At 36.4% G+C, this 24,266-nt stretch overlaps 2 protein-coding genes across 2 annotated transcripts in view; both read right to left on the reverse strand.

Annotated features, from left to right (window-relative positions):
• Positions 1-271: 271 nt before the first annotated feature.
• Positions 272-1,750, reverse strand: LOC149927114 (uncharacterized). The gene is made up of 6 exons (XM_090157802.1): positions 1,715-1,750; positions 1,546-1,622; positions 1,353-1,480; positions 1,144-1,254; positions 837-1,069; positions 272-469 (listed from the first exon to the last, which is right to left on the reverse strand). Exons 1-6 carry the CDS (start codon positions 1,748-1,750, stop codon positions 272-274), a joined length of 783 nt encoding a protein of 260 aa, XP_090013928.1.
• A 5,553-nt stretch (positions 1,751-7,303) lies between these two features.
• The window catches only part of LOC149927115 (protein O-mannosyl-transferase Tmtc3-like), a 323,135-nt gene continuing 306,172 nt past the window's right edge, over positions 7,304-24,266 (reverse strand). The window contains exons 2-21 of the mRNA XM_090157803.1: positions 11,882-12,085; positions 11,679-11,815; positions 11,533-11,614; positions 11,383-11,479; positions 11,204-11,319; positions 10,972-11,147; positions 10,661-10,907; positions 10,432-10,598; positions 10,269-10,352; positions 10,054-10,191; positions 9,872-9,965; positions 9,669-9,803; positions 9,381-9,463; positions 9,248-9,320; positions 9,093-9,179; positions 8,948-9,021; positions 8,766-8,886; positions 8,603-8,704; positions 8,462-8,545; positions 7,304-8,201 (exon numbers count right to left, since the gene is read on the reverse strand). Of these exons, the coding sequence (XP_090013929.1) occupies positions 7,878-8,201; positions 8,462-8,545; positions 8,603-8,704; positions 8,766-8,886; positions 8,948-9,021; positions 9,093-9,179; positions 9,248-9,320; positions 9,381-9,463; positions 9,669-9,803; positions 9,872-9,965; positions 10,054-10,191; positions 10,269-10,352; positions 10,432-10,598; positions 10,661-10,907; positions 10,972-11,147; positions 11,204-11,319; positions 11,383-11,479; positions 11,533-11,614; positions 11,679-11,815; positions 11,882-12,085 (2,625 nt within the window). The 3' untranslated portion in view covers positions 7,304-7,877. The remainder of the gene's footprint in view (positions 8,202-8,461; positions 8,546-8,602; positions 8,705-8,765; positions 8,887-8,947; positions 9,022-9,092; positions 9,180-9,247; positions 9,321-9,380; positions 9,464-9,668; positions 9,804-9,871; positions 9,966-10,053; positions 10,192-10,268; positions 10,353-10,431; positions 10,599-10,660; positions 10,908-10,971; positions 11,148-11,203; positions 11,320-11,382; positions 11,480-11,532; positions 11,615-11,678; positions 11,816-11,881; positions 12,086-24,266) is intronic.

Consider the following 24,266-nt stretch of genomic DNA (forward strand, 5'->3'; position numbering starts at 1 on the left):
TTATTTAATTTTAGTTTAATCGGGAAACATTTTTGAAAATAATTTTCATGTAGAAATCGATAGAAAGCAAGTTATTTTCCGATTTCAATATACCTTTAAGTCACGCCGGTTTCTACGGGCATCATCAGGACCGGCAAAATCTTCCTTAGACATTCCAAGTGTATACCTATATAGTTTCCTGGTATGATCATAGTATGACAAGTTGAGGAACATTTTTTAAAGTTTTTATTTCATGATTTATTTAAAAATTACAAAAAAAAATTATTTTATTTTACGTATCTAGAAAACTTTCAATTTGCTGCCTGCAAAACGGGCACCGGTTTTGTAGTTCCCTCCTCGCGAGACACTCACGGCAGGCGTTATGCAAACATGGTATTACAATAGTGGTTGGATTATTAACAGTGCAAATTAGACAGACGTCTTCAATTTGGGGTTGAAGAGATGCATCAGCGGCTAATTCATTGTTTTCCTAAAAAAATAATGGTAATTGAAATTAGAATATTCAACCGAATAAAGTACGCGTTGCATAGTAACTAAAAACGCATTAAGATAAGCCGATTTATTACATATTATAGTGTAATAAGTAGGCCTTTCATAAAGCATTTAATCGTGACCGAAACGGGTCTAGGTCGCACAGCTTCGCTGAACCGTTTAAGTGGCAAAACTGCGTGAAGCGTTTGCTTAACACCAGCATCCCGAGCATCCACATTACATTCAATTAAATTTCGTCCCATTCGAGTAGTTACATCCGACGCTGCTAGGGAGCATAGAAGCATAACCATAGATTTCGGTCGCGAATAGTACAATATTTATGTAATTTTTAAATAATCATTTACCACAGGTTCATCGTGAGCAACCTCTTTGGCATCATTTTCTTGTTCCACCACTGCTACTGGTGTTACATCTTGATCCACTACCACGGAAGGTGCATTATCAGGATAGTGAGGTTCCAAAAGGATGTGACCATTTCGGTTCCTCACTAACCTGAATGGCATGGCAGAGGACATTTGATTGCCGCGGGGTGGTAGCCGACGTATGGCTATCGCGATTCGTCTGTTGTTTGCTCCACCTATTGAACATTCGATTGGAAATAGTTATCACATGTTTATCAATTAAGGGGGCAGGGGGCGTTAAAGTTATTACCGTTTGCAGTAGGTTGAAGTCTAATCACATTAGGCGGCGCAGCTCTTTGGGGTACGTTTGCAAGTCCTTGGGGCCTGACCAAGTTTTGCGCAGCCTGCTGGTGGGGTTCACCTGTTGAACATTCGATTGAAGATAGGTATTTCACGTTTTCATAAGAAAAACCCCTACATAAAACCAAGGAAGATCTTCCTTGATAAAACTTATATTACCGTTTGCTTCTTCATAATTCCCATCTACTGGTGCACCGCCAGGATTAGTGTAGTGCTTTGCAACTTCCAGAAAGCGTTCCACATTTATCTCACCCTTTTCAAACTGTTCCGAGAGGTTTCGGATTCGTCTAAAAATAAAAATTATTATAAATTTTAGAAGATTCAAATAGATATTTCCGAATAAAGATATTACGTGTTGTTTTGGTGATATCGTCTATTATGACCAGATCGAATACTTTGACCTCTTAAAGTTAACAAATGATCTCTCCTCTGCGTGTCTTCGATTATTATAAAGTCTTCATATAAATTTAGTAGGGATCAAAACATCTACCCACCGTTTAATAAAAGTATATATTAGGAACTAGGGATATATAAAATATAAACCTATGTATTTCCATTCGTTTATGGCGTTATTGTTTGGTGAAATCTTTTTTAATTGGGCGTTGAAGGGTTCGTTGTCGTTGTTTGTTCGTTTAGATCGGCCCCACACGGAAAGTGACGAAAAGCACGTTCGCTGTTACTGTTCCGATCCAATAAAACAGACTTAGACAATAATGTTGAGCGTAATCAGCGAGTCCAATAAGGGCGGCCAAATCCATTGGATCAAGCTAAATAAATTTTAATATGCATTATTTATGTACATCACATATAACAAAACGTTTATGCACGACTTACATAGGCCATTATCACAATTCTTAGTCGGATTTGGTTAGTCCCTCTTGGATGCTCTCTGATGGTAACAATGGCAGAGCCATAATAATTTTGAGGGCCTCCCTCGCTGGTCCCATTACGCGGTTGACTGGAGTTAGATTTGTTAACTGAATTCTTCTATATATTGCCTAGAGTTTATATTAATATATTTATTATTTATAAAATATTTTAAAACACATGACATAGCCAAGAATTTATTTATTCGTATTTCTCCGTAAATATAACTAAATACATTATTGGTAAAGCTTTGGAAAGAAAACCCTACAACAACAAGTAACATAATACCAGAGAGGGTAAAGTCGCTTCGCTATAGAGAGGCGCCTCTTCCTATTCCTGCAATGTTAAAATTTTGTCGTACGTTTTTGAAGCGCGAGTGCCTAGAAGAAGCAGACGATCCTTTATGTTAGTCTTAGACGTTCGATGGCGCCACGGAATAAAATCAATTATAAATAAAAACAAAACAGCTGCAATAATTTTTTCTTCAATTGTTATTTTGAATTCTTTAAAAAAAGATCGTGGATATCATTAGAAATGTAAGTACAAAAAAATTACTAATTACAATATTTCAATAATAAAAACACCAATATTTTTAATAATTAAAAAAATTACGAGAAATTGTAAGGGAAGCCAAGTCTTAGATGAACAGGAAGACTTGGTCAGGAACAGAAGAACTCTAACAAGGAAGTTTATAAATTAGATTGGAGTGGAATAAATTATAATAATAATATAATTTAAAATAAAATAATTAATTTTTACAAGTAATGTAAATATGAACTAAACGGTAATTCAATACGAATATCTTTGCATGGATAAATAACGTTCAGTGTTGTATTTTTAATAGTTTTCTGTCCAATCTTTTCTGTGTTTTTGTATATTGGTGATCAAGATCTTGTTTTTTAAGGGTACTATTTATGCAGAACTCGTCAAAAAAAGATATCCTGTTTTGAAACTCAGTTGCGCATGTTGAACCTTCAGGAGCCTGGAACCATTTCTTGTCAATTCTCCGTGCTATGAATCTTTGTAAGCGGCCTTTCAAATTTGTCATGTGTGATAACAGTTTGAAACTGGTGTCAAATATGTCATTTACCTTTGTTACAAATTCCAAGAAATTGGCAGTTGGTCAAATGATGCTACCAATTGAAGAGTTTTTGGTGGATTTGAATGCTTTAAAATAAGCAAGCAGATTAGTTGGATCAAGAATTGGATTGTCTTGCCTTAGTTGACTGATGCAAGAAGAACATTGGTGATTTGAAAAGCAGCGATGGATTAGGTTTCTTAATATATAACTAAGGAGTGGACATTTTCTTTGAGCAGGTTAGGACTTTCAATGAACTTGTAAGACTCCATATTTATAAAAATCAGATGAATCCTCTTGTGGTCCTGGAGCTGATTTCTTAAAGGAATCTGTTTAAAATGAAGTTATCCAAATCATCGATGCAATTTGAATCTGCAGGTTTTAAGAGATTATTGACTGATGCAGCTCTGTATGCTGCCCAAAATTGTTGAGAATTCAGATGATCTCTATTGCCTCCTCTTTGACGAATATAACCAAAAGTAATTTTCTAGAAAGTCTTGACTTAAAATTGGAATTACCATTTTTATAATTTGATTCATTGGGGCAAGCGTAGTTGTGCAATTGGAGAATTTGTTTTGTCCCGTTAGCTCTGGCCCTGTGTGTAGCCAACGTGTTTTCTTATTGGAATAATTAATTATTAATAAATATTAAGAAGAAAGTTCTCCTGGTAGATGTTTTTCTACTTTTAATAGGTGTAGGGGAAACTGAAATTTGATATTCATTATTGTAAAAAATAGTTAGTCGATTTCTGGTTGTAACATTCATGAAACAATCGTCAATAAAATAGAGAGAACAAAGTGTATGGTTTGTGTAAAAATATTCATTTATTTTATGTTATAGTTTGTAATTGTTGACATTTTGCAGCCACAGTTTAGAACTAAAAGTTTGAAAGTGAATATAATAATAAAATAATAATAATCAGCTGGGCTAATACCCAAGGCCTAAGCTTATCTAATAAAAAAGCGTATTCACCGTTCTTTATCCTTTGGTAACTTAAAAAAAAGATAAACGAGACTTAATTTTCTTAGTTGATAGATTTATTGATGTTAAATTATCCAATAAATAGAAAACTTTTTACGTCGTTCTATGCCTAAATCGCGCGCCGCTCGAGGCGAATGGTGATAGCAGGCTAGTAGCGCCCTCAAACGTCTAAGACTAGTGGACATTTTAGCGAAAAAATTCATGCGACGGATTTTTGAAAAAGAGGCGCCTCTCTATACTATACACTCTCTGATAATACTTAGCGAGCGCGTGTCTTCTTTTAACACGTGAAATATATGTTTCTATAAATTAACGTGGCCTTCTTGTTTAAATGTAGCTACTACGTCACTGCTTTAACTTTGGTAATATTACGAGCGCGCGCTTAAAGCGAGATAAACCTCGGCTTTTCACGTGCGCGTGCAAACCGCGCGTGTCAAAATATTCTAATAAAGCTATGACATCGTGAGGTAAGAGCAACATAAAAACAAGTTCGGCAAGCAAAAAATCACAATATTACGCCGCTTGACGTGCACTAGCATACTTATGAGTACTATGTTACTTATGCTATAACTGGTTCGGCTTTGATTTAAGATAATGTTAAACATGTTTTACCTGAGTGTAATGGAACCAGCATCCAGTTAATGTGGCTCCAGGAAAGTGTCGAACTAAACTGTTTTTAAGGCATTTTCGTAATCGGTCATCAATTTCGTTATTAATTTTGATTAAATTCAAACAAATAAATTCCATTTTATTAATTTTGATCAAATTAATTTATTATCGTCGATTTGGCGATTAGTTGGTAAATACAACTTTTTTTATCTTTATATTTCGCTTTTCTTCATTTTTACCGATTCTGATCAATTTTTACATATTTTTATCAAATTGACCAAAATATCATAAAATTCATTTCATTTGTCAATTTTGATTCTTTTTTTTTGGTTTTGAAATTTGAAATTTTTTTTTTTAAATTTTCAGAAGTGCTTAGATTCCCATGATATTTTCAATGGGGAAATATACTTACTGTGTAGTCAAAAAGATTTTCGGTATTTTAATACAAAACCAATCTGTAATTCATACTGTGGAAATAACGAAAATTGCCCAACAACTAAGCCGCGGATCGACACAATTTTAAATTTGATATATTGACGCCATGTAATTCCCAATCATAATAGGAGTTTATTTAACAGGAAATACAAAGTATATACACTTATTAGACCCTTTTTCTTGTGCAATAAATAGTAAAAATAGAAACAATTAAAATAAATAATCAAAGTAATGCATTTACGTGTGTGAACGTATGTGCCGTAAAATATGCCAAAGCTCTTTAGAGGTGGGCAAAAATTGTGAGCAGCTGTCCAACATGAACGTTCATAATTTTTTACCTTGATTTTTCAAGTGAGTGAGTGTTCCCGACAGGCGATCTTATTTTATCTATCTTCAATTGAGCAAGCTCAGGGCTAACGCTGAATAGTTTTTTTCACTGGCTGATAAATCACGGCCAAGGTTCCTGTAAGTACAAACGCACTATCACGGCGCGGTGAGCGAGATCGGCCGATCAACGGGCTAATCTTTTCACTTTTGAGCGATAATCCTTCTAGCGGCGCGGGAGTTTTTCAGTTGAAAGCGAATAGCGGGGCGTCGAGAAATATCTTCCCGATTGACGAAGTTGGATGTTCAATTTTGAAAACTAGTAGTAGAGGGCGAATCTTGATCACGCTGAGCAATGGCGTGGTTTTTTCCTCGAAAATCGTTCACCGGGAGGCGAACCTTCATTGAAAATATTTGGTTTTCTCATCGATTTGTCTATTATTTTTTTAATAAGTGGCCGTTCGAATAATTGTTTACACAACGATTTGTCTATTCTAAAATTGGAAATATCTAGGCGGTAATAGGAACATTACTGTTATACTTTAAATATTCCACACTTTATAATTATTAAGCCTAGTTCACACTGTACAATTAATTGGGCCACTTAATTGTATCCAACTATTTGTGAGCCTAATAATTGTATAGTGTGAACGGAAAAAGTGGGAACAATTGTTACAATTGTCCTGTTCATTGTATACAATTTTCTTCCTTACAATTAGTTTGATACAATAAAGTGGGCCAATTAATTGTATAGTGCGAACTGGGCTTAGAATACAGTGGCATTATTGGTTCTTTTTGTGATTGTTGTCGTCCCCCCCCCAAATTCGTCCCGGAAAAGTTACAATGGTTAACTTGTTCTTTATCATTGTTCGGAATGAATCGGAACCAAGCTTTAACAATGCAAAATATACGATAAAAAATTTCTGGAAACAAAAATGTAATGTACACAAAAAAATAAAGTAGCCCATGGACATGATTTTTAAAGTGCTTAATAACGCCATTACGGGCTATCAAATGCCACCTAAAGGGAAGCTAATTTTGCCGCTAGAAGGCACAGCTGACAAATTTTTGTTATCGGTTAATCACTGTTAATTTTTATTCCAAATATGCAAACATTACTTAAATGATAGTGGTTTTTTTTCCATTTCGCCGATTATTCGGCGTTTGGATAAACTGTACCCTTTTCAGGGGCGGACTGACCCGGTAGGAAGATGGGCGCTATACCACGGGGCCGCGACCACAATTACATTTTAGTTCTACATGGGGCCGCAAGTCAACAGTGCCCACCTCACAAAAAAGGCGCCAGTCCTTCCCTGACCCTGCTTGTAATGTTTTTTACCAGTGTCCGGGTTATTTAATAATAATTAGCTAGGCTAAAACCCTAGGCGCCACCACAGTCCCAAGTCAGCTAGCGACTTTTAATGCCTTATTTACAGGACTGGTGGCTGTGTAAAATTGTGTAGAAGTGTCAACCATACATTTTATATATAAAATCAATTTTAATTTAATAAATTCCCATTTTGGAGTGTCTGAAAATTGTTGAAAAAAGATGAATGCGAGTTTTGTATACTATTTGCAGGACAAATCGATTCAGGAATATTTATACGATGTACTAACAGGTTAATTTTTGCGTCGTCCTAAGCATGACCATGCCGTAATCCTTATGTTAATACGCGCAATACTTGTCATGTTTGTATGGGCATTTTCGTGCCATAAATCGAATTATCGTTTTTTTTTTAAAGATGACGTCTCTCGTCTCGCTTTGAATATACTCCGAGGAAAAAAAGAAAATTTCCTACCACAAAAAAAAACAAAATACCCAACACATTATTGCATTTTTATTTTTCAATCATTTCTGTATAAAATATACAACTACTAGCCTACTTTCAGTAAAAAATACCCATCATTTTACAATGTGCTGTTATAAAAATAGCTAGAAATATTTCATATTTACAAAGTACAACAACTATTTTCTCTGCTTTGTTAAAGTTTGCATAGAGATTATGCAATTACCCCAATCCATCCATTTAAATTAAATTTTTAAAAATTCTGATAAATTTGAAGCTTTATATATAACCAAAGAGGAATAAATCATCTATGACATAAACAAAACTGAAAAAAATCATTTCTAAAAAGTCTTGGCACAATAAATAGGACTATACTAAGGGTTTCAAAAATAAAACTAAGAACCTTAACCTCTAAAACACCAGAAAAACAAACGATTAAAACTAAAATTTCACTAATTGTCAATGACATAATATCAACAAACTATTTTGACTTTTTAAGCCTTATTTTACGCAGTTAACAATTATCTATAGACTATCTCTTAACTAGAACACCAACAAAGATATGGTCATCTATTAAGGCTCTTCATAAAAAACCAAGCACTCTTATCTAGTTGATATGTTTCTTTTATTAACAGTCGCTTGCCAGTTTCGACTGTCAATTACTTTAGAAGGTCCTTGAGCGTGAGGACTTAAAATATTCGAGCCACTTGTTGATGTGGTTGTTAGTGGTTGTTTGGCATTTTTAGCAATTCTAGCTCTAACTATCCTTAAATGTTTTTCTATGTAGTCCTCTTGGGGTGCCAAGGCGTAGGCTTTCAACAAACACTCCTCTGCTTTCTCTAATTCCCCTTGTTCGACGTAAACCACGCATAGATTATGCATAGCTTGAATATTACTTGGGTCCAATTCCAATATTTTTTTATAACACTTGAAAAATAAAAATTACACATTTAAGTAGAGTTGAAGGTTGACACACGTTATATTAATTAAAGAGCTTTTAAAAATGCCGTATGAATTTTGCAGGAAATAGCGTATTCATTCTTATTAATTTCCAATTTAATTTAGAACCCTCAAAGAGTACTCTAAGATCAATCAGGAACGAATTAAGTTACTTATAATACAAATAGAATTGCACATTCAATAAATTCTTAAAACTCTTTTTGAGCATAAAATCTTAGAATATTCACCTCACGAGCGGCATCTACATCTTTCATATAATTAATGTAAATGTCACCAAGTAGAATTAAACCTTTGACATGATTAGGGTGATACTGAAAAAATACAAATAATTAGTAAAGCTAATTGATAAATTTAAAAACATTTTGCACCTTTAAAAGTTGTTTTAGAAATGGCACGGCTTCTAAGGGTCTCTTCAGATCCGACAATAACAAAGCTAAATTGAAAAGAGCGCTTCTAAAATCAGCTTTCATCTGGAATGAATAAACAGAAAATTTAGAATTTTTAGCACAGAAAAAAATGAAATTACAATACCTTAACAGCTTCTTTGAAATGCAACTCTGCATGTTGAATATCTTTATCATCCATAGCTAACATCCCCAAGTTAAAATAGATTCTCTCATTGGCTTTGCCTTTCTCCAATAACAGATTTAATCTAAGGCAAAATGAAATTCATCTCAAATATAATTATGGTATTAGTATTTAAAATAACTCACCTCTGATAAGCAATGCTTCTCAATGAAGGATTTCCACTTTCTTGAATTAATATCGCAGAGTTCATCAATGCTTGCTGATAAATATAGTATTTACATTTTAAAAATCGTACATAAAAGAAGAAATACACCTTAAAAACACGCTTACTTCATGCTCAGGATCAATTTCCAAAGCTTTGTCAAAAAATAATAATGCTTGGGATGTTTTAGTTTGTTCCAGACAAATAACACCCAACTAATATACAAAATAATATTTGTAAAAACCACCTTAAATAGACTTGCAAATAATATTTTAACATTTACATTATAATAAATATCAGGATTATTGCTATCGAATTTCAAGGCACTTTCGTAAACCTCCTGGGCTTCTTGAGTTCTAAAAATTCAAAATTTCTAGTTAGCTATTGTTAAATACACATAAAATTTTAAGTTTTACCTATTTAATTTTAACAAAATATCCCCTCTGTTGATATAAGCCTGAATGTAATCAGATCTCATACTAATTGCTTGCCTATAAAGCTATAAACAATTCAATAACATTAAGAAAAAATTTAAAAGAAAAATTAGCTATTACACCAAGAACGTATTTAGATAACTGAGAAAGAACGAGTTATTTCATTCTTACAACCAATGCTAAAAGAAGTTTCTGATTGATAGGTTAGTGGTGCTGTGTGATAGCCTCATCTTTTCTCAGTAACCTAAATACATGCATGTTAATACTGACTGCATCTGCCTCTTCTAAACGAGTTTTATTTTTGGCAATGAGATTGGCAAGATTTAAGAACACGTTCAAATGGCTAGGAGCTATCCGAGCTTGATATTGTTCTCCAGGTCGTGGTCTTGGTAGTAGAGCTTTGGCCTAAAACAAAATATATTTTAATTTTTAAGTAATTTAATTTCAAAAACCCATAAATGAATTGCGCATACTTTCCAAAATGCTCTTTCAGCATCATTGTACATTTTGAGGTTATTGTAAGTTCTGCCCACATTCATGTGAGCTCCCAAATCATCAGGCTGAACCCTAAAATATTAATTTACATGATCAGTCATTTTAAATTAAGAGAAAAGTTATAAAAAACCCAGAGGAAATGAAGTAAAACGTAACATACTCTGCTGCTTTTCTGAAATATCCAAGAGCTTCTTTGAATTTTCCTTGACTTTCAAGGGCATGTCCTACATTGTTATAAAGTTTAGCGTTACGGTTGTTGACATTAATTCCCGATAGAAATAAAGTATATTCAGATTCCCTTTTTAAAAATAAAAAACAATTAATTAGTTTAACAAGGACAATATAAATTTCAGAACGTTAAAAAATTTCAATTACCAATCAAAATTTCTTAAGATTGTTTTTGTGGCATGTAACAAAATTAAAACAATCACCATGCAGTTTAGGAACGTCTTTTTATGTCTAAAATTAATTAGAGTTAAAAAAAAATTTAATAACTTTAATGAGTTGGGAATTTATAAGAATTTGGAAAATAACTAACTCAGATTTGGAATAATCCGCTTTTAGATAGAGTTGATGCCACCCATACATAACTAATAAGCAAAACCCCATACTAGGAGCGTATAAAACTCTCTCCGCTACTACAAATCCCACTGGAAAAAACAAATTGGAAGCTGGTAGAAACGGAAATATAATCAAAGCCAAACCCTGTTTGACAAAAGAAAAATCAAAATTATGTCACGTAAATTTTTATCTCGGCTTAAATATACCATTGCAATTATTTTGCCTTCTTCAGATGTTAGAGTCACCCACACCAGTAACGCAAGAGTAGCGTAAAGTCCGATTGTTGCTAAATTACGGGGATCTAACAAAGACGTAATTAAGGGAATCGTTCCCATTGTCCAATCACAGCACAAATCACTGGGGCTCAGTAGTAGCCACGCATTCACTGGAAGAAGATAATTCAAGGTCAGCTGCTTTGTTGGAGATTCCGCAACTGCTGCTGGATTGTCGAACCTAATGGTAAAAACAGTTAGTTCAGAAAATATTAGGCTTAGCACTAACTCAAATATATGTTTACTTTGTAAAAATTGGAAGTTGGGCTCCCATAATTTTAACTCGAGCAACCAGGAGTAATGTTGCGCAAATCACTAATAGACATAATCTCATGCCTCTTTCATGGAACATAAACTTGGAAGATAAACTTGATAGTTTGGAAATATTCGTAACCAGATAGAGCAAATCTGATAAATGAAACTAAAAAGGAAATTGTTAGGTATTGAGAAAAATTCCTTATTTTTAAGAATTAGTACCCCTTGAACAACAAAAATTTCATATATGAAGCAAACAGCTGTTGCTGTTATTCCTTGTTCTTTCCCGAGTGTTGCTAATGAAATCATGAAAAGGCATTTCAGGAACTGAGTCCAATCTAAGTAAGAGATATTGTAAGAAGCTAGTATTTTTTGGGGAAATTAATTAGAGAACAAATTACTTGTAGTTTTATGTTTAGTACTCTCTCCATAAGCTAACAACGCTAAAAGGAAGAATAACGAGGATAGTGTTTCAGCTCTCCCTACCACACCCGTTACCTAAAAAAATAATTTTTTATCGAGCTTATAATATGTAAGAATTGATAACTTACAGCTTCAGTGTGCACAGGATGTACAGCAAATAACAGAGCTGCGAATAAACTAGGAAGGTATGGTAACAATAGACGACACACCCTGTAAAACAACAATTTTTTAATATTTGGTAATTCAATTTCTTTTAATTAGTATAGAATTTTACCTGAGATAGAGAGTAGATACCAAAACATGTAAAAGAACATTAACTAGGTGATATCCCATAGGGTTAAGCTCGTGAATCATGTAGTTTAAACGAAATGTTAATACACAGAGTGGTCTGTAAGATTTGTGACTGTGTTCCTGAAAAAATTTTGAAAACCAAGAGGTTAGTTTTAAATAAATACTTATTAATCAATAAATAGTTACTTTGTGGATTGGTGTTCCCCAGAAATCGTTAAAAAAGAGGTTAGACACTGGTGTGTTCGGTCTAAGGTCTCTGTTGTCTCTGATTGCGGACATATCATCAAAAACAAAGCCACAAGAAAGAGCATTGTAGTAGCATGCAGCTGCTGCAAAGCCCACCAAGGCATACTGGTGTTGAAGTTTAAAATTACTTGCTTTCCCATCATTCTGAAAGACAAAAGATGATATTTAGATTTACTTATGAACTCTTTGTTTATAAGCAATGGTGCAAGGGTTCTTTTAACCCTTTGCCAACAAATGATAAATATTAAGTTGAAGAACCCAAACTTATATATAAATAGGTACACTATTATCATAAAAACTTACGCGATATTTACTTAATTCCGACTTCATATTATATAATATATAAACCTAAGGCATTATAACATAATTTCAAAGATTAATTTTCCCGGAAAAATATTTACAGGTCGACTCACGACGCAGCCATTTTGATTCCTTTAGACTTTTAGTGGTTGTAAAATGGTGTTAGCCAATAATCTCCGACACCATAAACAAAACCACAATGAACAATTTATTATTCGCGATCGAAAACTATCGCTACGCCCCCTTTAGTTCGCCATGAAACTTAGATTAGGTAGCAGCTAAGCTGACGCCCTTAGTTTTTCCTCATCGTTATTCGTAAATCTGACTACATAAATATTGGATACATGCATTTTAATATAATTTTTACATAGTTTGCTTATATTTTGATAATTTTCTTTAAGTAAAATAGTTCTTATGACTTTTTAATTTGTCTGTAGCAGACGCTAGATCATATGCTCTACCTTGTAGAAACTAGTGCCGTTACGACACTGAACTCGTTTCGCTCGTGAATAAACAAGAACAATGAAACGTTTTGGTAGGCATTTTGCGAAAATAATATTGATTTAAATATTTAATTATCAATGCGAAATCGCAGAATATCTCTGAAAAAGACATTGAAAGAGGTTTTTGACAAAGTTTCGGAATTTGCTAGTTGAGTTGATCGAATAATTATCTGAGAGACGATTGTATTACCCCTTTTAATAAGGGAGTAGTCATTTCTCTCCTCAGCTCTTTGGTTATCTGACGAAAACCGCAGACACTAATAACTTCTCCACCTTCGCACATGCGTATCGTGAGTTACGCCTACTTTAATCGGGAAATAGTTTAAAAGGCCAGGGCTAGTGGCGTAGTCCTGTAATCCCTTGCGTATAGGAGGCAGGGACTGTGGATGGTATTGTGAAGAAGACCACAAATCCCCCAATGGGTGGTTTTCATACTTCCGCCTCGGGTGTCCCATCCCTATCCCCAAGTATCCCCCCGTTGGTGTGGCCTTGTCACATATCTCACCCCTGTTGAATCAGTTGGACGTGCCGTCTAATTGTCCCACGCTAAAAACATTTGGTTCAAAGAAGAGTGTTTTACACTTTAGTGGAGATGAAAAACTTGTAGAGGTTAGCGGTAATAGTTAGTGTAGGGAGCTGTTGGCTCGCGTGGCATGAAGGGCTTGCTACCACCCTCCTACGCATTGTAACCCGGCCACCTGTTTAAAGGCATTATAAGTCGCTAGATGACCTGGGTGTAAGCAGGGAGCACTAAACCCCTGAAGAGGTACTGTGGGGTAGAAGCTAGCGGCTGGGATAGTTCTATAATATCCCCCAAATTCCTCCCCCCTCCTAGTTTAGAGGAACGGAGTTGGAAACTGCGCATGTGCCGCAGAATATTAGGGACGAGGTCTTTTTACAATGATGACGTTACAAGCATGCGGATTTCAGACTTCCGTTCCTATACCAGGAGAATGGGGGAAGATAATTTGGGGCTGCACGAGAGACATCCTATAGCCGATTTCACAGCAATTCTACCCCACATGACCTCTCCAGGCGTTTAGTGCTACCTGGTGTAAGGTGGTGCCTTGGGTATTAGCCTAGCTGATTATTATTATTATTAAACGTCCTTGTATTAATTAGCTCAAGTGCCTACTGTACCTATCCTGAAATATACCAGACGTCCAGTTTTGGTCGAAAACTAGATAGGTAGCATCTTGGATTAGCATATTAGCAGACGCTGTAGCATTTGAAATCCCTTAGTGTAAGCATGGAACGAACTAACGCTAGGGACGGTTCATAAGATAGTAAATTTGAAAAATATTCGTTGACAACAATGACAACGTTCCCTACCAAGCTTTCGATCAGGGTGGTGGGTTGATTTTATAAAGTGTCTTTACGCTTGCCCAACTTGTTGAAATGTTACCCTGGAATAGTTCAGCCAATGCCTAAGAATGAGTTCATCAAGGATCCTATATGTTAGATGGATAGGTATCCCTCCGACCAGCCTGTGTTTTCAAAACGCCAGCAGCGCCGTCGATATTAAGAGAGCCTCTAAACGTGTGACGTCTTGTTTCTATTTCCTCAAGGACAAATTTTGGCGGTGCTTCCTTCATGTTTTGTCCTTGACGGAATCTAAAGACGGATTCTCTATCGCGCATGACCCACCGACGGCGCTGCCATTTTTAGTCTCTCGCCTCATATCCTTCTAATAGAGAAAACGGATCCACAGCTGAAGCGGGGAGGCAACATTTCCACAAGGTTATTTTATAAAAAGAACTATTTTATTAAAGTGGATATATGACCACCAACCCCCGTTTCCCAGGCTCCCCGCCAGCAATAGGCACAAGTAGGCACGTGCCTACGTTGAAAAAGTGTAGGCCTACTTTGGGGGCCTCTAAATTTTTGAAACGGTGCCTATTATAACCCTCAATATTTTTAGTTACTAGTTTGTAAAATAAGATTTGATATTTCCATTTTTAGCCTACTGAGAGTAATATAACAGATTGGAAACGAAGAAAATCGAAAGTTAATTTTATCGAAATGTACTATAATTAGAGTACGGTTGGCAACGCTGTCCGTGATTATAGATTTTCCCCTTGAAAAAACTTTTTCTTTTGAATTGACTGATAAGAGATGGTGACGCCGGGAGGGGGAAATACGTCATGCTAGGCCGCAAAGTGCAGGGACACCTGTCTTTTTGCCTCGGTGTCAGTGAGAAGCTACAATACACACAACAAAGACATTTAGTTTCTTGTAATTTGACGACGTCAGTGAAGAGCAGCGGAGGGGGGGATTGCCAAAACTGGATTTCTCTCTTTCTCGTCCCAGCAGAGGTAAAGCCCAAGCCTATTGCTTTGATAGGAAGGGGTTATTCTTTCAAATATTGAGGAATTTGGGTTTCCCCTTTTTCCCTCTTTTGCGAAGTCACGTGATATCAGTGACCATCGAATGGGGTCCGTCAGTGATTAGGGCCTCGCGTTTCGTCAATCGTCATTTCGTTTTCGTCTCCTGAGCAGTGATGTTCCAAGCGGTACATTTGTACTTTTTTAATACATTTTTGATTTTGAAGTACAAAAATACATTTGGAGATTTTTAATACGTATTTAGTACATTTTGTAAATTTATGATACCAAAGTAAACTTTCAGATACGTATTTAGTACATTTTGAAAATATATGAAACGAAAATACATTTTTATATTTTTGACATATATTTAGTACATTTTTTTAATTTGGGGGATTGTTTTAAATTTAACCATCACAAATTTTCTGCTTATCTCCGAATTTCCATTGTAAACCCCCGCTCTCCCACCCTCCCCACCTCAGCCACCTGTATAGATAGCGAAATTTCGCTCATAGCTCGGACTTACTGGAATACTGGTTTTCAAGGGCAGCTGCGTTTTAAGGCAGTTAATATTTCGGACTTCTTCTTTTGACCGTTCATCAGTATCAATAGGGGGGGGGGGGGGGTCAACCCCTTTTGCAGACATAGAGCAGCTTTAAATGCAAGAAATTGATAGTGAAATCTACTTGGCCGCTCTGAATCACTCGCGGGGTAACAGGTGTACATTTGTTTTGTGGAATGTTTTGTGTACTTACTATTTTACTGTTTCTTTTCGGGTTTTCACCACACTATAGAGGGGGTGGGTTTTAGGAGACTTTGGACAGTTGGGCTTATCAAAATCAAGGAGACTGTAAACAAGTTTTTGAAAATATGCAAACAAATTTTAAGTCCACATTTTTGTTTCTACTCATTTCTTGTATTTACAATTTTCGCGTCCATCATCTAATTTTGTGTAATGTAACATCTGAGTTCTACCTACGAACATCTGCGTTATTAAAGTTTGTTCTTTTATTATAGCATATGTAACATAATTACTGATAAGTACATAGAAATCTCATAGGTAACTAGAATGCTGCCGCCTACGGCCGAGCTTGACGCCAGTTCGCCTTGAACCTTCAGCCAATGAGAGGCCGTAATGTGGTTCCGCCAAGGAGGATAATAATCCTCCTTGGTTCCGCTACTATAGCGGGAGTTAGTTGATGTCATTCTCTCTGAAGGCATTAAATTCATGGCAGAACCACTCTTTGAGCTCTGATTGGCTGAGATCTAGCTATCGTCTGCCACGGCGTTTGGTCCATTTGCCAGTTACATGGCAGCATTCTAGTTACCTATGAGATTTCTATGGATAAGTATCCCTCTCAAAAATACAGAAATGCTTATAATCCTTGCGCTAATGAAAAGGTTACCATGGAAATGAAATCATGTGATCGCGAGGCACGAGCTAAACTTGACATGAGACAAAGCCAGAAACGCGTGAGGAATTCTCACTAACTTCCGTTTCCAATCGGTAAAGTTGATGACGCGTATTTCGTCACGGAGTTGTAAGTGACGTAATTTACGTCATATTACGTGAACAAGGTTTCATTAACGAAAATGCTTTTATGGCATCCTTATGAGTGATTATGTTACATATGATTATAGCAATAAGAAAAGTTAAAAACTAGAAACGTTTTGAAATTTCCCGCTCTCTTTAGTAATAACGTTTTGAAATTTCCCGCGCTTTTTGGTAATAAAACTCGAGGGCGCGCGCCGCTCAGCTTATAAACGAAAATTACATTTTATCCTCCAAAAGTACATTTTGACCTAGGTGGAAAGTACATTCCTAAATCGCGGCGGAACATCACTGCTCCTGAGCAAGATAGTTCTCAATTTCGAGTCTCTTTTGGCCAGAATTTAACTAGATTTAATAGTTGATTTTTCAACAGCCTTTTTCAAGGCTAATAAGCCATTGTAGCTTAATTTTCCTAACAGCCTTTTTCAAGGCTAATAAGCTATTTGTAGCTTAATTTTCCAAACAGCCTTTTTCAAGGCTAATAAGCGATTTGTAGCTTAATTTTCCAAACAGCCTTTTTCAAGGCTAATAAGCTATTGTAGCTTAATTTTCCAAACAGCCTTTTTCAAGGCTAATAAGCTATTGTAGCTTAATTTTCCAAACAGCCTTTTTCAAGGCTAATAAGCTATTTGTAGCTTAATTTTCCAAACAGCCTTTTTCAAGGCTAATTTGCTATTTATAGCTGATTTTCCCACTGCCTTTTTGAAACGTAAAATAATCCCTAACAAGAGATTAAAACATAGTGTGGTAACGAGTACAACGGGTGGCAGGGAAACGGAAGCAAAAACCCTGATTGACCAGTTGAGGTCCACCTATTTCGAATTAGTTGATAAATTTATTTCAGAAATGAAAATTCGACTATTGGAAAACTCTGGTTTATTCAAAGGTATAATGGCGTCTGACCCTAACTCGGAAAACTTTCTTAACGAAAACGATATCGTAACCCATTGTAACACTTATAATCGGTTTCAATTCGACCTGAATTCGTTAAAAAGCCAAATTAAAATAGCCAGAAATTTAATTATCCCCAAGAAATTTACCAGCGTAATCGACTGCTTCCACTATTTAATTAAAATGGCAGATGGGTTCCCCGACCTAGTGAAATACTACAAAATTGTTTCTTGCATTCGTGTGGCAAATACAATCTCAGAAAGAAGTTTCAGTTCACTCAAAAGAATTGAAACACGTCTACGGACAACTATGGGAGAATTTAGGCTTTCAAATCTGGCTACACTGTCGATAAAGAAAACCCAAAGTTAGTAGTCGACGAATTTGGAAAAAAAAACTAATCGAAGAGTGTCATTCCTTGATTAAAATGCCTTTAAAAAATTCAATGGGGAAATAGAAATCATGTCAAAAATTAAAACATTTAAATAAAAAAATCCTTGAAACTCGGGAATTTTTTAAATAAACATTATAGATGGGGCCTCTAATTCAGGCTGGGCCTACGTGCATAAAATCCCTGGCGGGGCTACTGTGTGAACGCGGCTTAAGGTAAAATATGTGGCTGTAAACGTTACTTTGTTCCATGGTGTAAGCAAAGATAATATAGACCCAGGATGTGGAGTTCTATATTATCTTTGGTGGAAGGACGTTTTATGTTAAGCAATTACGCGTATTAGAAGCTATAAAAAGTTAATATTCGGATTTCATTTTCATTTTATACTGTTTTGTGTTTCGTTCTTGGAAGCACAGAAATTTCAACACCAAAATTTAGGTTATTTTCTCTAAATTGACAAAAATATCCGACGCTAAATCAAAGGATCTAACCCCAATAATAATTATTATCAGGAATTTAGGCAAAATCGATCTTGAAATCGGAAATTAACGCACTTTGACATTTTATTGATTGACGGTCAGGCCTCCGCAGTCAAACTAATTGAAAGTTTTAGATTAAAAGAACGGGGAGGGGGGGTATAAGGGGTGCGAAGAGGAACAACTTTGTTGGAAAACAAAAGCGTCAGAGCGGATATAATTCGGGGGTCTCTTTCTTTATTGAAATTGATTAGGAAACCGTTGAGTTCGTTATTGGTCGCTAACTTATCTCGGCTCGTGGCTAATGAGTTCGAAAATGCCAGCCGGAAACCTTTGGTCATTGTTCCAACCCGCGCTTTTGCAGCTCGCTTCGGTGGCTTCCGCAAACTCTGTCTTCCGTGCTTCGCGTTTCGGCAAATATTACGTAACCCTTTGCCCCCTTCACGGCCCTTTGTCCCGTGTAATTATTGGGACACGCTACTCGAACCCGGCCGCCCGACCTTCTCCTCCCACCCGACCTCCGCCTCCCTACGACCTCCACGAAGTATTTGGTACCCATTCCTCTCCGCTTATAATTAATCTACTCAATTCCTGTCCTTCTTCTTTTACCGGTGTAATCATAGGTTAGCATAGTTTGGCGCTTTAATAAGTGAGCCAGTAAAAGAGAACTTCTCCCCAAAGCACCTAGAAACACGTGTGGGACCATCTCTTCGATATTTACACTTTTACATATGTTGGGAATATAGCCTTTAAGTGTTAAGAATATTAAAGGGAATATAACCTCTATTATTCCTCCCCAAGGTTTCCTCCGTCTTACGGCTTTGGTCATTTTTGGCACTGCTTAGTGGTTTGTGACAGAGGTAATTCCTTTAAACACGAATGTATTCATTTATAATATAAATATCGAACTACATCGTCATTATCCGTTCTACCGTCTAAGGCGAGGATGGGTGGTACCTTTTTGCGTTTTACATAATTACTTAAGCCAATCAGGAGATAAGAGTTTGACCTGTTCCACAAAACGTTTCCGGGAAATTACTTGTAATTCTTATCAAAATATCTGTACTTTAATTAATAATCATAATATTTTATCTTATTTCGTTCAATCTAAAAAAAGCGTATTAAAATTTCATAACGTGCCCTCTAGGAGCAACAAACACAACACCCTACACAAGGAGAACGCAACCCGTCAAAAGTCGTGGATTTTCTTGTGTACATTTTTCATTGGCTAGACGCTTTAGCGCCTGCTGCCGTCGGAAGGGGAAAATTGGGAAATTGTCTTCCCCCCCGCCCGTAAAACGTTCAGCGTAAAGGCTCCTGACGCTCGTCCAATGAAATTCGTACACAACCCTTCGTTAGCGTGTTTAAAGGCTAGCTGCGTTCTCCTTGTGTTTGTTGCTCCTAGGTGCCATATACTCGACATCCTTTTTAACTCACGTGCGCAGTTTAAAGTTTGTTCAAAAGTATCACCACTTACAGACAGTTTTAAATTGAATGTGTGAAAGCTGTCTGTTCATTCAAAATTATCTCCAAAAATTCGCTATTTGCATATAAGCTTCGGGGTTACAGTAGACAGGTTAAGCCTTCGATGAAAATGGGTAGAAGCTTAGGCATATGTGTGACCATAGACAAAACATGTGACTGTGTGGGTAAATCGTTTGTGCGAAGTGAAGATATACGTCTACATTCCAACACATTAAATATGCGATTTCTAACGCCAACCACGCAACCAAAAGTTTCGATAGGTGATGCGACCGTGGCGTCAAAAATAGTTAATGTTGGGGAAACGTAACGGCGGCTCCATTGAATTTCGAAGACACGTTAAATTTTAAAAAGGAAAAAGGCACTCTGGACATGTTCCCGTAAATATTTACTATTAAATATATTGAATTATTGGTTATAATTTTTTTTCTTAATTTCTGTTCGATTACACCTTTTTCCTAAAAGGTGGATACTTTTCGCTTGTTCCGGGATTTCGGTGTAGGGTAAGAAGAGTAATAATGATCAGATAAGAATCAGCTAGGCTAATACCCAAGGCACCACCTTAGGCCTAAGTCATCAAGCCACTTTTAAAGCCATTAATTCAGGTGACCGGGTTACAATGCAAGCCACGCGAGCCAACAGCTCTCCACACTAACTATTACCGTTAACCTTGAACAAGTTTTTATGGAAGGGGAAACCGAAGAGCTCGGGGAAAAACCCCTTAAACCAGTGGGCAGAGAACTTGCAAACTCAACGCAGTAACCCTTATACGGCATTTTACTACGATTCTGTGGTGGCCAGGGCCGGCGGATAATGTGGGTATGGTGGGTAGAAGTACCCACCCGGAATTGATGTCATCAAAGTCGGTACTATGGGGATAGAGCCACGGCCATTGTCACAGAATAGCTAGGTTTCCACAATTTTCCAGGGACTACGTATTTTTCCTATCCCCTCCTTGATTAAGTTAATTCATTCAGTATAAAAACTGCAGAAGTAAATTTGTAAAATAGGTTATTAAATATTAGTTTTTAATTCTAATGAGACAAGCGTGAATAGTAAATTGCAGTCTTCCCAAAAGGGCAAATCACAACTTAAGCATAGACCTTTGACAAGTCTTTTCATTTCCTTCGCGTCCATCCCCTTTCTATTTCTGAAAATACGGTAAAGACTGACTTCTATCGGGAAGTGATGCGGAAGTTAAATACAACACTATCTTTATCTCATGCTTTAAATATCGGTGCTGTTGAAAACTATGCACGCGGCACTGCCCAGATTGAAATAGATTAAAGTAAATCATCAAAATCAAAATTTAAAAATACATAAAATGACAAAAGCATAATTTTCATAAGTGTATTTAAACGTTAATGTTTGTCGTCATTAGTCTCTTTGTATCAAACATTTATATAAAATAGTTATTAGCTACCTCCCGTTGTGAAGTAGGAATTATAAGTGCATATGCATACACTATAAATTTTAGAAGGTAAACGATACTAAATGTATATTACATATATGATATTGAGTTGATTATTTGGTTAGTAGTGGGCTCTAATGTAAGTGTTCAAAAAATAAATAACTGATTCTCCCTAAACTGCTTATTTGACACCAAAGCCATAAAGTCTCCATTTATTTTTAAAATAATTGTAATTTAAATAATCGGTGCCTAATTTTAAGGAACGAAGTCTTCTACCACAAATTGGGGTAGTAAAAGTACCCACAGTTGTCAGTACTACGTTTTATAAGGTTGTCTCTACCTTTCTATATAATTGAGTTTAAATATTAGTACTCAGATCCTTCAAACATCGTTACACGTAGCCATATGAATTTTAATAGCTACATGAAATCACGCGTCAAAATATTTGGAAAAATTGTTGAATCAGTTCATTTCCGAAAATGCAAAGCGCAGTACAGTTTTTGCATTGCGCAATTAATACTATGTAATAATAAATTTGAATAATACTAAATTTTTGTAGTTTTTACCTCTATCAATTTCTCTTAATTAGTATTATATAGGCCTATCTTTTTATGTAGGATAACCCAATAAATCCGCCCCCCCCCCTTCTTCTGACTACCCACCCGAGATTAACACGATCCGCCGGCCCTGGTGGTGGCGAATAGCATCCTCCCTGCGAATAGTTCGAGCCGGACAGCGTTGCCAGGTCCCAAAACTTAAATTATCGAAGCCCAATATAAAATTATAGAATTTTCTCGAAAACTAAAGTACACAACTACTGCCAACTTTGATTTGTCGCTATAGCGTGGTGGCACTTGATCATAGTTGGTTATTTTGGCACAACTTCCAAGTTCCACGGCCTATATCGTTCCTATAACACGCTTGCTTAGTCGGCCGTATTTGCGGGTCTAAGAAGGTACCGAGGAAGGTACAAAACAAACACTCCAATGAGTATAATATTTCCATTCATAGCCTAATAGGCTTCGAGCTTAGGAAAAATAACGCCATCTGCCTTAATATCCGTGAACTAAATATGTGAAGAAATAGTAGACGACTTTAGAATTTCAATGTTTTTCGGTTGAAACATGGACACTGTATGGTTGAAACGTTCAGCTGTTGTGCAACGAGAATTTTTTAAAGAGCAGACAACTTTCACGTATTCAATTTAAAACTCGGTCGGTAGGCGGCGATACTTCTGAGCAAAATTTAAGTTAACAGAAAGGTACTTTCTAAATGATCGCACAAATATCGGAAATATTGTAAAATTGTCGCAAAAATCGTACTATATAATACGTGATTGAATTTTTAGTACGGAGAAAATCGAAAGGTAATATTATCGAAATGTACTATAATTATAGTACGGTTGGCAACGCTGGAGTTGGAGTTAAACGTTTTCCAAAAATGGCTGCCTGTGGCCTTTTTAGCAGAAAATCTGGCATTTTTCGAAGAATCGGATAGATTCATGGCCATCTCTAATAACAGGAGCCTTTTCATAATACCGATGCTAATGATAGAGCCGCCACTTGCTCTAAGCCAATCCAACGTTCGTATAAGCACTGGACAGAATCCAAAATTGGTTTCGGTATTGCCCGTTCACAACCTACGTAATTAATTAATTACGTCATTGAGTTGGGAATATTAATCTAGAGGTCCAATCAAAACGTCGGATTTCAGTATTTCGCGAAACAAGTTTTTTAAAAATAAGAATACTGCCGTCTGCTCCCAAATGACGAGAAAACTTTATCATTCTACCCGTGGCGCCGTCTATCTCTCAATGATTCGTTCAAATAAGACGCGTTTTCCCGCAAAAAGATTTTTTTTTCAAAAATAATGGATGGCGCCACGGGTTATACGTTTTCTCGTCATTTTAGAGGAGACGGCACATTCGCAATTTTCCAAAACTTATTTCGCGGGGAGCAGATTTGATTGGATCTCTAGATTAATATTCCCAACTCAATGAATTACGTAACCATCCAAGAAAATTACTTGTAATTCTTATCAAAATACGTGTTCTACTACAAAATCAGTTCAATCAAAAAGATGTATATATAAAGTTTATAAAATTAATTTCCCGCTAAGCTTGGGCACAAGTTTTTGAGCGGTGGCGATTGACCAACGTGACAACGTCAGAAAAAAGAAGCCACGGGCCTATCCCTGACACTGACTCCAGTGAGGGCAGGGGCGGATCCATAAGGGGGGGGGGGGGCGATGGGGGCGACCGCCCCCCCTTAGAATACTTGAAAAACATAACAATTTTTGAAGTTATTGAAATATATTTATTTGGTGAAAGACAATTTATAACACAAATTCTAGTTGTAGAAAGTACTTCGTTTAAGCAAACGAAAATGAGAGCTCCACGTTACATTTTCACGCTCCATATAGGCTTCGAGCTTAGAAACGATAGCGCCATCTACTTTAATACCTTTACTTCTTCATAACATTTTCTAAAAATCTTACAACAAAATCTGGAAACAATTAATGTGCAAACTACATGAATACTATTTGAGACTAATTTTTTTTATTTGAATAATTAATAATCGCTTTTTTATTACGGGGAAATGCAATTGAAATGTCATTCGCCACTTTATAGAAACGGGAGATTGGAAATGAAGTAGCATTTTTCTTTCCTGAGAGTAGATGGCGCGAGTTCCTCTCGTTGCTGGACTATTTAGCAGACGACATTTTTTAGAAACTCCAATGAATCCAGAGATGGCGCCACGTTTGCTATTCCCGCGCGCTAGGCGCCATGGCAGGGTGGGTTCGGCTTATCGCACCTCGCCGACCTCAATTTCCGAAAGAAAATTCATGTAATTTACATACGCCTAAATGTATGGCATTATATTTTACCGTACGGATGGACTTTTCGCATTAAGATAGTGTCATAAAGGACGGAATGGCGGCTTGTGTCCACGTCAACGTGTTGGGAGGGGGGGGGGGTACGAGGTCAGGGGAATGAGCT

Source organism: Leiobunum rupestre, chromosome 9, assembly GCF_980474605.1.
Source record: "Leiobunum rupestre chromosome 9, qqLeiRupe1.1.hap1, whole genome shotgun sequence".
Classification (NCBI taxonomy): Eukaryota; Metazoa; Arthropoda; class Arachnida; order Opiliones; family Sclerosomatidae; genus Leiobunum; species Leiobunum rupestre.

Excerpts from the sequence above, each read along its gene's own strand:
- LOC149927114 (XM_090157802.1), bottom strand. The coding sequence starts at position 1,750 with ATGGAAATACATAGGTTTATATTTTATATATCCCTA. Across the intron at positions 1,623-1,714 it reads TTATATTTTATATATCCCTA|AGGAGAGATCATTTGTTAAC; the intron begins GTTCCTAATATA and ends GAAGACACGCAG. Across the intron at positions 470-836 it reads TTGCTCACGATGAACCTGTG|GAAAACAATGAATTAGCCGC; the intron begins GTAAATGATTAT and ends TTATTTTTTTAG.